The sequence below is a fragment of the Suncus etruscus genome, chromosome 2 (assembly GCF_024139225.1).
Source record: "Suncus etruscus isolate mSunEtr1 chromosome 2, mSunEtr1.pri.cur, whole genome shotgun sequence".
Classification (NCBI taxonomy): Eukaryota; Metazoa; Chordata; class Mammalia; order Eulipotyphla; family Soricidae; genus Suncus; species Suncus etruscus.
Window position 1 is genome coordinate 4,666,024 of NC_064849.1, and position 12,910 is coordinate 4,678,933.

Sequence of the window (12,910 nt, forward strand, 5' to 3'; positions counted from 1 at the left end):
TGTATTTGAAAATCATTTAATTAACTCATTAAAAGCCTAACAGAAGTTTTAATAAGCTTTTCTTCTTCTTCTCCCTCTCTCTTTTTTTTAAGGATAAGAGTTAAAGAAATACAGTAAAAACAGTGTTAGAGTGGCAATTGTTGTTTGCGTAGGCACAGGAAAATATGGGGGACATGGAAAGGAAAAGCCTTGGTCTAAATACAAGGAGACCTTACCCCTGAAGTTTCCTGGCATAAGACCAAAACTCTAGGCTCCAGGCATACTAGGTTGTCTAACCCAAGTCATTGTCTGTAGTGTCAATACACTTTTATTTCCGAACAATCGCTGTTGGTGGTGTCAGGTTTCTGTAGTTAAAAGATCCTGGATTCTGTGCATTTCCTACATCGAAGTCAGGATGATGTGGAGTGTCCTCTAGTTTCACCTCACAATTAGAGGGCAACGAGGAGAGCCCTGCTCTGAAAGCAGGTTGTTGTTGTTGATAAGTCTTCTGGGTGTTAAGGGAACCCTCTTTGGAGTAGGTTGGTGCCAGGGCAGCGGTAGGGTCTTCCCTGGTAGAGGATTGCTTCCAGGTGATGTTATAGATAGCCCTGTGTAGTATATGAAAAAGTTTCCATAAGATTATTCTTGGAATTGTATATAAAAGTATTTCCTTAGGATTTTTCTGTGACTATTGCCCCACCTAGCCCTTCCAGGTGAGGGCGCTGTGGAGTTGGCAATAAATAACTTGATAGAGAGGGGAGAGGGGTCCTTTTGCGAAAGCTGCAGGCTGCAAGAGGATTCTCTTGCTCTCTTTGCCCAATTTTTTACACCCTATCCTTCTTGTCTGTGTGGATTATTATTTGCTGCGGATAAATATTACCAAGGTCTCCTCCCGAAAGGGGACAAAGGGATGGGAAGTAATTTCTCATTCTGGGGACTGTTCTTGGATTCACAAATACCCAACAAAGGATTTAACAGCTCAGATAATTTACAGCCCTGGTTGTTTCGTAGATGGATTCCCTGGCTCAGGGGTGAATTGACAATGCCCGTTCTTCTGAGGCCTGAGCCAGGTCATTATGACAATGTTCAGGGTGTAAGGTCCCACTGCATTATAAAATCTGTGTGTGTTCCTATCTCTATTAGATAAGAACTTGTTTGTGTGTATAGTATTTTCCCATTTTAATGTGCCTCTGCAAAAGAGGAACAATGCCACATGGCATTATTGGTGCACATGGGGGCTGCTGGAACAAGTCCAACAATCCCCATAAGTTGGTTCTAACATAAGCTCTAAACTGAGGGACTCTTCTATCAGAATTCCTTATTGAACAGATCACAAAGAGAAGGAACAGACAAAAAGTGGGGAAAATTGTCACTGTATAAGGGAATATTCAGTAAGAGTTATAGCTGTTAAGAGAATACATATAAGATATTCAAAAGATGTATATGTGTCCCTTTTATCTTTTGAAATAGTTGGGGGGGGTGTTAAATCCGGTGCACAACTTTGGTCTGTGATTTGGCTTGTGCAGTCTGATAACTGGCTGGCTGATGATAGTCCCATATCAGGAAAAATCCTTGAGCCGTGACTTCTCAGAAACAGAGTCTCTTAGCAAGCAAAGGTCCGCAATGAAGGAAGGAGGAGTAAAGGGGGCCTCTGAGCAACAGTGTATTGGGATCTTTTCAGGCAGAGAGTCTATCTTATCACTTAGGGTGCTGTTTGGCAGCTGGCTTTGTGTGGGGATAAGATCTGCTTCTTGAGGAGCCAGGAATTGAAGGTAAAAGGGGTTAAATGTGGGGTAGTGACGGTTGCGGGTGAGGGAGTGAAGGACTAGAAATGAGCTTGTAGGAAGTGGGCAAGGGCAGAATACAAGATACACATTTTGCATATGCAAAAGATACATCAATCATAGGAAATCCTATTAATCTATACTCCATGCAGCCTGCGGGTTTTGAAAATGGAGCCTGGTGAGAAAAAAAGTTGCAAGTGACAGCCCCCAGTCCTGGCCCCCTGGGCAGGCACCCAGGATGATCCTGAGTCCGGGAGGAAGAAGAGAGGAGAGGGAGAAGGCCTTCTGTCTGGGCTTCCCCAAACTCCATGCTGGCAAAAGCTAGCCTTCAGAACAGAAAAGCTTAATTTGTTTGTTTTTTTGGGGGGGGGTGGGGGTTACATCCAGCAGCATTCAGGGGTAACTTCTGGCTCTACGCTCAGAAATCACTGCTTGCAGGCTCAGGGGACCATATGGGATGTCAGGATTCGAACCACTGTCCTTCTGCATACAAGGCAAACACCCTACCTCCATGGTATCTCTCCGGCCCCTAATTTGTATTTTTAAAATAGTAGTTGAGCAATTAGTAGCCTGCTTTGTTCACGTCATAATTCTTTCTACTTTTACTATATTATTCAGTGGTGAATATTTTATGTGCCATTTTAAAAAAGATGTGATATTTCCTTAGATATTTTTGGAGGTGGGATTACTTGGTCAAAAAATAACAGTGTGCAGAAGAAATAACAGAGTACAGTGGTTCCTTTCTGTTTGGTCTGTTTGGTCATTGCCTCTGAGCTCAGTGAGATTTCTGCTCTACCTCCCCTCCCCACCCCACCTCAACTCCCTTCAAGGTGTGATCTGGTTGGAGCCTTTCACTATGTGGTTAAGTAGGTATTTTTACCTTTTATCAACAGTCTTCTTGTTCTTAATTCATTCTTCTATTGGGATTTCACTGTTCCATCCCTTTGCATGCCTGCTTTTTATAGTACTGGTAATAGTCTTAGTCATGATTACTTTGAATATTCTTCCCAAGGTGTTTGGCTTTTGGTTTTGATGATTTACTTCTAAGTTCACAACATGTTAAAATTGTATCTTTAATCCATCATCTATCTTTTCAGATACTGAATTTCCTCCAGAGTTTTAGTAAGTATTAACTTTGCTGTTCTGTAAGTTTTTCCGCTTTGGTTTTACTGTTAGTGTGAAACTTGGAATGTTAGCTTATAGAAATGCTGTATTTTGATCAATATTTTATTGAGAATTTAAACAACTTTATCACGCTTCAGTTGCGTGTCAGCAGAACATTTCTCTTTATTTTATCTTATTTTGTCTGTTGTTCTTCCTGATCTTCTTATCTTTGATGGATATTCTGGGCATGAAGGGAATAACCCTGAATATATAATCCTAGGTGTCTGACTGTTTTCCTACTTTTCTGCATGAATTCCCTTATAATAGGGTTGAGGATATCTGGGAAATAGCATTTTCCCTTTAGTAGGAGTCTGTATTCCTGCCGACCCATTGCTCTCCTTACTCAGCTGATTGTGTGCTTGGGGACAAGCCGGAGTGGATTGTTCAGATATCTGGATTCCATGTCAGCTGTCGCTGCCCCAGAGAACTACTAGAGTGGACCAGAGCGAGGTGCCTCTATTGTTTGGGTCTGCTTATGCAATTACAGCGCTCTTGATTTCATATAGATGTGCATTTCAATCAAGTTGTGGGCTGGGACTATTTTATCTTTGAACTTACATATTTTGGAAAGGCTTGGATTGCAGATGTTTTATCTCTGCATGTGGTTCTCCAGGGTCTGGAGTATGGCATATTCCTCATTGATATGGTTTTTGTTTTGTTTTTCTTTTTGTTTGTTTTTTGGTTTATGGGCCATACCCGGTGACACTTGGGTTCCTCCTGGCTCTGCGCTTAGAAATCGCTCATGACTTGGGAGACCATATGGGACATCAGGGATCGAACCCAGGTCTGTCCTGGGTCAGCCACATGCAAGGCAAACGCCCTACTGCTGTACTATTGCCCTGGCCTCTCATTGATGTTTTTAACAAGCCTTGGGCTGTTTTAACATGCCATGAATGTGTATATCTCACTAGGCCTAGACTATGAGAATGAATAATGGTCCACAGATCCCCGTATTTTACCAGAGCTGAGTCTGTGGGAACATTCTGTTATACTTGTATTTCACCAGGACCTATAGTGGGGAATGTTTCATATATTTATCTGTACAGCAGATTCTCTAGTAATGAATGCTGGTTCACTGAAAGTTCTATTTTTTTGGGGGGGGCCACACCCATTAGATGCTCAGGGGTTACTCCTGGCTACACGCTCAGAAATTGCCCCTGGCTTGGGGGGACCATATGGGACAACCGGGGGATCGAACCATGGTTCTTTCCTTGGCTAGCGCTTGCAAGGCAGACACCTTACCTCTAGCGCCACCTCGCCGGCCCCGAAAGTTCTATATTTTGAGGGAGGGGTACACCCAGCGTGTTCAGGGGTTACTAATGGCTTTGCACTCGGACATCATTCTTGGTAGGCTTTGGGGACCCTATAGGGTGCTGGGGATGGAACCCAGGTCAGTTGCATGCAAGGCAAACGCCCATTCCGCTGTGCTATATATACTCCGGCCCCTGAAAGTTCTTTTGTTATGAAGTTGATGAACAAAAAACAATTTCTGGGTCCAAACTGAGGCTCAAACACACGCTTCCTGTGTTTGAGGCTCTGTATTTGTTCCCAAGCAGTGGAATAGAATAGATAGGATTCTGTGCCATGCTAAGTTAGCTTTAATTAATTTATTTATTTTCCTCATTGTAGGTTGTCAAATTTATTTCTCACTGAGGGCACATGCCCAACTTCAAATGGACTGCCATTTATTTTATTTTTGGTTTTTGAGCCACACCCAGTGGTGCTCAGGGATCTCTCCTGGTGGGACAGGCTCAAAGTCTGTGTGGAGCATGCATACTTCCCAGGGTGGCGAGGTGGTCCCAAAGAAAGCAGTGGGTTCTCATGTGCTGGTGCCTTCTTCCCCTCTCTCAGAGCTTGTCAGCCATGGTGTGTGTGTGTGTGTGTGTGTGTGTGTGTGTGTGTGTGTGTGTGTGTGTGTGTTTGGGGGATGACATCTGTTGAGTGTGTCCTTGTCAGCCATGGGGTGTGTGTGTGTTTGGGGGATGACATCTGCTGTTGAGTGTGTCCTGTTTGGCATCTAAGCTACTGTGTAAGCTGTGGAGACTTTGTGTGTGGAGTTGTGTCCTATCCAAGTTGGGACCCAGCTCTGCTTCCTGAGCTTAGATCATTGGGCTAGAGAGTGAATGAATGAATTGATCTCAATCACAGCTTCATATTAGAATTGAGTCGTGTTTCTTTTTTGTTTCTTGGCCGTGCCCAGTGATTCTCTGGGGCTGCTCCTGGCTCAGTACTCAGGGGGCTATGTAGTGCCCAGGGTTCAGATCTAGACCTTCGCTCACAGCCTGCACCCAGCTTGTGGCGAGCTCTCTTGCCTCAGTGTCTGAGTCTTTGTTGAGAAGTTTTTCTTTTCTCTCATTGGCACTCAAGAGTTATTGCTGGCAGGCTCGGGGGACCATAAGGGAGGCTGGGAGTCGAACTTGGGTCTGTCTCCTGCAAGGCAGACACCCTACCTTCTGTGCTCTCGCTTCTGGCTTATCCCTACTGCTCTTCACCTGCTTCCTTACCCAGAGGCCATACTATCTTACGCATGCCTGTGCTCATCCCTGGGAGCAGAGTCTGCCATGTGATAGGGCGGAGGGTCACTTGATTTACACAGGATTTCTGCAGCTATACACGTGTAGCCAGGTGTTTCTGAGAACTGCAGGCAGATGAGGGATGTGAAGTTCTGTTCTGGAGACAGATGCCTGTCTGCATCGGCCTTGTTCACAGGCGCCCTCTGGTGCCGTGGCTCAGCTCTAACAGACGCAAACAGTAGCTTCTAAGCGACCCAAACAGGCTGGCCGTCAGTTGAGCTTCTGGGCAGAAATGCAGCACAGGTGTTCCAGTGCCGCGGCCCCAATCTGTCTTGAGGCAGTGACATGAGCTTGCTTGCTTTGCACTCGCTGAATCCTTTGGCCAGGCTCTGTTCTCCCAGCCACAGTGGTGGCCCTGAAGAGCTGTTCACTCTTCCTTTCTCTTCTGAGGAGATAGCTCCTGGTCTGTTCTTGCCTGACTTAGTGGTGTTCACCAACTGTATTTGAAGCAGTGCCACTGGGGAAACGTTCCTGCTGAGGACCTCTTGAGCACAGTAAGTGGTGATCAAAAGCCTGGTGTTTACCTTTCAGTAACTTTATCTTAACTTTGATTTTTCAGGAGAACATTTAAGTTGGATTAAAAAGGGGGGCGATAATGCACCATGGCAACGGCCCTCAGAATGTCCCTCATCAGCTGCAGAGGGCCAGGACCTTCGCGGGCAGTGAGGAAGAACAGCAGGCCCATCCAATGCCACCCCAGTCCCCTGCCACACCTTTCGCGCCGTCAGCGAGCCCCTCCGCACCCCAATCCCCCACGTACCAAGTCCAGCAGCTGATGAACAGGAGCCCTGTGCCTGGGCAGAATGTGAATATCACCCTTCAGAATGTTGGCCCCGTCGTGGGCGGAAACCCCCAGATTGCTCTCACCCCCTTGCCTCTTCCCAACCCCACCTCGCCTGGGTTTCAGTTCAGCGGGCAGCAGAAGCGCTTTGAGCATGGATCACCGTCGTACATTCAGGTCACCTCACCACTGCCCCAGCAGGTGCAGACCCAGAGCCCCACACAGGCCGCTCCTGGGCCCGGGTCAGGCCTTCCGAGCGTTCGGGCTGGGGCTCCGGGCCCCGGCCTGGGCCTGTGCAGCAGCAGCCCGACCGGGGGCTTTGTGGATGCCAGTGTGCTGGTGAGACAGATCAGTCTGAGTCCCTCTGGCGGCGGGCACTTTGTGTTTCAGGAGGGCTCGGGCCGGGCCCAGGTGTCCCAGGGAGCCCAAGTCCAGCTGCAGCACACGGGGACTTCGATGGCGGTCAGGGAGCGGAGGCTCTCCCAGCCCCATGCGCAGTCCGGAGGAACCGTCCATCATCTGGGACCCCAGAGCCCTGCGGCCGGGGGTGGGGCCGGCCTGCAGCCCCTGGCCAGCCCCAGCCACATCACCACCGCCAGCCTGCCCCCTCAGATCAGCAGCATCATCCAGGGGCAGCTGATTCAGCAACAGCAGGTGCTGCAGGGGCCCGCGCTGACCAGACCTCTGCTCTCTGGGGTCGGGGGCGCTGCTGCATTTGGGATGACGTCCCCACCGCCCCCCACGAGCCCTTCCCGGACCACAGTGCCTCCGGGCCTCTGTAATCTCCCTCCCACGTCTGCGGGGAATGCTGGCGTGAGAAAAGCTCCCAAGAAACTAGAGGAGATTCCCCCAGCCTCTCAGGAGCTGGCTCAGATGAGGAAGCAGTGCCTGGACTATCACCACAAGGAGATGGAGGCGCTCAGGGAGGCCTTCAAGGAGTACCTGATCGAACTCTTCTTCCTGCAACACCTGCAAGGAAACATGATGGATTTCTTAGCATTCAAGAAGAAGCATTATGCCCCGCTACAAGCTTATCTTAGGCAGAATGATTTGGACCTGGAGGAGGAAGAGGAGGAGGAGGAGGAAGAGGAAGAAAAGGCTGAGGTTATCAATGATGAGGTGAGCAGCAGCAGCTGAGACCTAGAGTGAGGCCTATGTTCCATAGATCTGAGTCTAGGCAGCAGTTAGTAAAAACAATCTGCCAGCCTGTGGTGGTTATAACCTGGATGTGGCTTCATAAAGATTTGATTCGGGAATATAATTGAAGATGTACTTTGCTCTTTTCCTTCATGGAAGGGGAAGAGCTGTTCCAGGTGGGAGGAACAGCTGGGAGGAAGGTCCTGAAAGAGCTGTGAGGAATGCTGATTTAGAAGCATGTGCTTCTGTTTAGAACAGGGCTTTTTTTTCCTTTCTCTTTTTGAAGGGTTTTTTTGTTTAATACACCTGAAAAATATGCATATACTCACATCGAGATGTGAGAAAGCATTGATTCAACACTAGCGAGTCTACAAGAATTAGGGGAGATGGAAAAAAATTATCGAAGCATTTTTAAAAATTGGAAACTGTGACCAAAATTAGCTGATAAAATTTCTATTAACTCATCATAAAGAGTCTTCCTAGGACTCTTCCTGGCGTTTTCTTTCATCATTAATTAAACGATAGCCTCGGTTGGCTGCTCTAGGGTTTCTCAGATGCAGAATAGAAATAAAGAATTCCCCTGGCTGGTCCCATGTTATTAAGTGTTCTCTCCCCACCCCCACCCACCCCTCGATTCTAAATGAAGCAGGTCTCCATTCTCACAACTTGGCAGAGGATGCGCATCGTTGCAAGGACATCTTTCTCTAGCACCACCTCTCATATTTTCTCTGTGAGCCAGGTCTTCAGCTATGACCCCCCTTCCCACAGGTCTGGGTGCTGATACTGAAGGGCCTGCAAAAACCACATTTTTTGTGCCTTGGAGCTGGTTTTCCAGATGTCACCTCTCTGAGAGCCGAGCCAAGATGCTCTCTCTATGGTTTCTGAACAAGGGCTTTGTAGCCTTTAATGGTATACCAGTCCTGTTTACCAGTCACTAGATAAATTTATCTGGTATATATTCACGATAAAAATACTACTGTGACCAAAATCCATGTTTTTATATTTTTCTAGGTTATCTTATACTGGTGATCATGTTTTAAACTCATAGTTTTACAGTTACCTATCTCTTTTTTTTCCCCAGATAACCTCTTAAATGATCTTTAAAATAGGATTTTTTTTTTAAAGATAGTGAGGTTTGGGGGCTGCCTGGAATGGGTACTTAAATCCCTCAACTAGATTTCTCAGTACCATGATAGTTCCAGGAGCCTTGGATCTGTGTCTCTCCGAGCCTGTTCGCCCAGCTGCGGAGGGAGTCACACTGTGATGCCCTGTGCTATGTGCCTCTATGTTGTGTGGTGTGCTCGGTGTTGGTGCAGCTTACTGTGTTCTGTAATGCAGTTCAGTCAGCTCTTCTGAAAAAACGACAACCTTAGGAGAACAAAAACGCTGGTCTCTGCCCAAGCAGTCCTCCCTGATATTTACAGTGTCTGTGTGGCTTTGCCATTTTGTGTTTTCTTTAACAACTTTCCAGGATGAGTTCCCCTCTATCCCAAAATGTGCCTAGGAATATTTTAGAGGATTTCTCCTTTGTTGCCATGAAACAGTGACTTTTAATTCTCTTTATACACCTGTGTTGTCCGTGGGTTCAGGCCCCCTTTCCCACCTTCCTCTCCAAAACCTGTGCCTATAAAGACTGTGATCAGTTCCTTTCATAAGTTCCCTTTGAAAAAGGCCATTGTGACCTACATATAGTAGGAAGAAAGGTCATTAGGCTTCGGCACGTTAAATGCATCTGCCATTCCCATTTTTAATATTTCTCATGGCAGTATCTGAAGAAGTGACGAACTGGAGTTCTGGCACACTCTGCAGTTGAGTTAGGTGGTTAAGTTCCAGGTCAGTGCCTTGTCCTTGCACAAGATCTGGTGGAAAAGTGTTCCATTTTAAATGATCAGTTATCAGTGAACGATCAGCAGTAAAATTCTAACAACATTTTGAGCAGTCTTAAAATTATGTTGCCTTTTTTTCTCAAAATATTTTCTCTCAGGTAAAGGTTGTGACAGGAAAGGATGGGCAGACTGGTACTCCTGTTGCTATAGCAACCCAGCTTCCACCAAATGTTTCTGCTGCTTTTTCATCCCAGCAGCAACCATTTCAGGTACTTTTCGATGGTTCTCAAATGTAGTCTCATCCCAAACTTCTCCTTCATTCAGATATTTTAACCTTCAATTTACTATTGCTCTTTGGCATTTTTTTCCAGAGCCCATTCCTTATTTTTAAAACAGTAAAAGTCTTCCTGCATATAAAGTGATGAACTTAAATTGCATGAATGAATGACAACACAATTTTTAATGCATCATTGTTTGTCTATATTGACCTGTAATGCAGTCCTAGCTGTAGCATGCATGTCCTCTGATATTTAAAAGTTCTGTTGAATGTATTCGCAGGATTCCTGTGTGCTGTGTTTTAAATGTTGGTTCTTTCTTGTGTCTTCTATCTGTATTTTTGAGAATAGTGCAAACAGAACAAGGAAAAGAAAAGATGTAAGCCAATGGTGACTTGCTATTTTTGGTAGTTAGAAGGAGCCCTGGAGTGAAGCCACTCTGGGCCTCCAGGACCTCCTGCTTCTAACTGGATGCTCATTGCAGCAAACGGATGAATTTTAATTTTTGAAAATTACATCAATTACACAATCTTCGATTATAGACTAAATTCTGTTCCTTTTTGGAAGTAGATTATGCTGGGTCTAAAACAGTCTGTGGTGATTTTTTTTTTTTGGTTTGGGGGATGGCACTTCATTTTTTCTATAATTTCAAAAGTATATAAAAGTTTTAGAATTGCCCTTTATATCTTTTACCTTACCCAAGTTCACTAATTTTTGCCCCATTTACATTGTTTCATTCTCTCTTTCTCTAATTACACACACACATACACACACATACACAGTTTTCCCTTGTGAACTAATTGAGAGTAAATTGCAGACAACATATCGCTTACTTTTTAACTCAAAATGTTTTGAAGGCATAAAAAGTGTTACCTCACTAGATCCAGTAGAATGATCAAATTAGGAGCTTGTACAGGAATATAAAAAAACATTAAGCCACAGTTCACACTCAAGTCCTATCTCAAGTTCTCTCCTTCAGGATTATCCTCTCTCAGTCTGGGATCACCCTCATGCTTTAGTTCCCTTACCCATCAGGACCTGACTCTGGATTTGCTCTTCAGCCCCCTCATGGCTTTCATATGCTTGAGTGCAGACCAGTAGTTTTCGAGCATGTTTTGTGTGTTTGGGGGTTAGCTTAGGAGGCCCTTTAGTACCATGTTGAGCTCAGTGCATGCCAATGCACTCTCCAGCCTGTGAGCTCTGTAGAATGTCCTTACACATGTAATTGTCTTCTGTTTCCTTGTATCCGAACTGGGTCATGAATCTTTGATAGAAATGCTACCAAAGCGAGCAAATCCTTGTGTCCCGGCTTGAGGCCATGACATGGTTTGCTCTGTCCCTGATGCTCCAGACTTGGGACGCTGTGGTAAAGATACTGTCAACCAGAATATTCCACTGGGAGATTGTTTGTTTTCCTTTTGTAAATGATAAAGTGATTTGGAGAAGATACTGCAAGGTATGTAAACATCCTTTGTCTAATTCAGCATTTGTTGGAAAGTCTTGGTTACTTTATTTTATTTTATTTTTTTTGGTTTTGGGGCCACATTGGCATGCTAAGGACTTACTCCTGGCTCTGTGCTCAGAGATCACTCCTGGTGGTGCTGGGGTGCCAGGTGGGATGTTGGGGATCAAATCAAGGTTATTTCATGGGGCCAAAGAGAACATGCAAGTGGCCTGATTTGATCCCAAGCACCCTATGGTTCCCTGAGCACCAGCAGAAGCAACCCCAAGCACTAAACTGAGAGTAATACCTAAGGACCTCTGGATGTGGGCTAAACTGCCCCATCTTTCTGCAGTTTAATTCAGTGAAATTAACTGCTCTCCTGCTCATTCATTAAATTCATTCTTTTTTGTTTTAGTCATTCTGTGAGTTTCATCGGTGCATAGAATTTTGTAACCACATAGGGCTAGAGTTATAGTATAGATGGGTAAGTGGCTTTCCTTACACACAGCTGGCCTTGATTCAATCCCCAAAACTTCATATGATCTCCTAAACCCCAACAGGAGGGATTACTGAGTGCAGAGCCAGGTGTAATCCCCAGGACCATTGAGTATGACTCCAAAAACCAAAGGGTTTGTGTTTTGTAACCACAATTGAGAAACAGCAACTTTAACATCCCCAGAATGCCCTTTGTGACCAAACTCACCCTTCTCTTAATCTTCTTTCTCCATCTCTGTGATGAACTTTTCCAAAATGAAATATACGTGGAATTGGGACTAAGTGTGTTGCCTTTCCAGCTGGCTTGCTTTGACTCAGCATTGTGCATTTAACCCTCAGCTGTGTTGTGGCGGTTACCTGTGAGGAGGTCTGGTCTGGGGTCCATTTCTGAATGGAGAAAAGGAATGTTCCTTAATCCTTTGGAGGACCCTTGAGTTGTTTCAGTTGGGGTTCTGAGGAATGAAGCTTCTGTGGGTGTGTGGATAGAGCTTTTGTATGAATATGGATGTTGGTGCTGTTTGGGTAGATACGTAGGGTGGGTGTTCAGCTTTGCTTTATTTTGGAGGGGGATGGGCTTACCCTGCTGTACTCGGGGAAGACCCATCCAGGATGCTGGCAGTCAAACCCAGGTCAGCAGCATTCAAGGTAAGTACCTCACTCGCTGTGCTACCATTCTGGCTCTAGAGTACTGGTCTGGCTCTGGTGGTCTGTAAAAGATGCTTTAAGAGTTTTCCAGTGGCTGGACCCCTTTGCATGCTAGGAGCAGTGAAGGGATCGATGATGTTCCCGCCTGTCCAGCACTACTTGTTGCACTTCATTGCGGTCACTAATGTGGATGGGGTGGTTTCCATTTGTTCGTAGAGACTGAAGGTGTGGGCCATTTTGTCCTGTGTGCCAGTTGGGGCATTGGACTTACTTTAAGAGGAAAGTGTCTGTATATGTCCTTCATCCATTGTTTCCATTAAATCCTTTGCTTTACTGTTGCCTCATCTGAGTATAAAGTATTTTCTCTCAGATAGATATGGAGCAAATATTTTTCTTTGTGGTTTATCTTTTTCTTCTCTTGATAATCTCTCATAGAGTAAAAAAAAATTTTTGTTTGTTTTTGGGTCACACCTGGCAGTGCTCAGGGGTTACTCCTGGCTCCATACTCAGAAATCGCTCCTGGCAGGCTTGGGGGACCATATGAGATGCCAGGATTCAAACCAATGACCTTCTGCATGAAAGGCAAACGCCTTACCTCCATGCTCTCTCTCCGGCCCCCAATTCATAGAGTAAAATTTTGATATACTCTAATATAGAATTTTAATTCTGTTCTTAATTCTTTGTACTTTTGTTTTTGGCCCACTCTTAGGGGTACTCAGGGCTTATCCTGGCTCTCTGTTTAGGGATCACTCCTGGCATTGTTCAGGGAACCACATGGGGTGCCAAGGATGGAACTCAGCTAAGTGC

At 45.4% G+C, this 12,910-nt stretch overlaps 1 protein-coding gene across 1 annotated transcript in view; it reads left to right on the top strand.

Annotated features, from left to right (window-relative positions):
* Positions 1-6,064: 6,064 nt before the first annotated feature.
* The window catches only part of EP400 (E1A binding protein p400), a 73,115-nt gene continuing 66,269 nt past the window's right edge, over positions 6,065-12,910 (top strand). Inside the window, exon 1 of the mRNA XM_049769270.1 lies at positions 6,065-7,400. Coding sequence (XP_049625227.1) covers positions 6,096-7,400 — 1,305 coding nt within the window. The 5' untranslated portion in view covers positions 6,065-6,095. The remainder of the gene's footprint in view (positions 7,401-12,910) is intronic.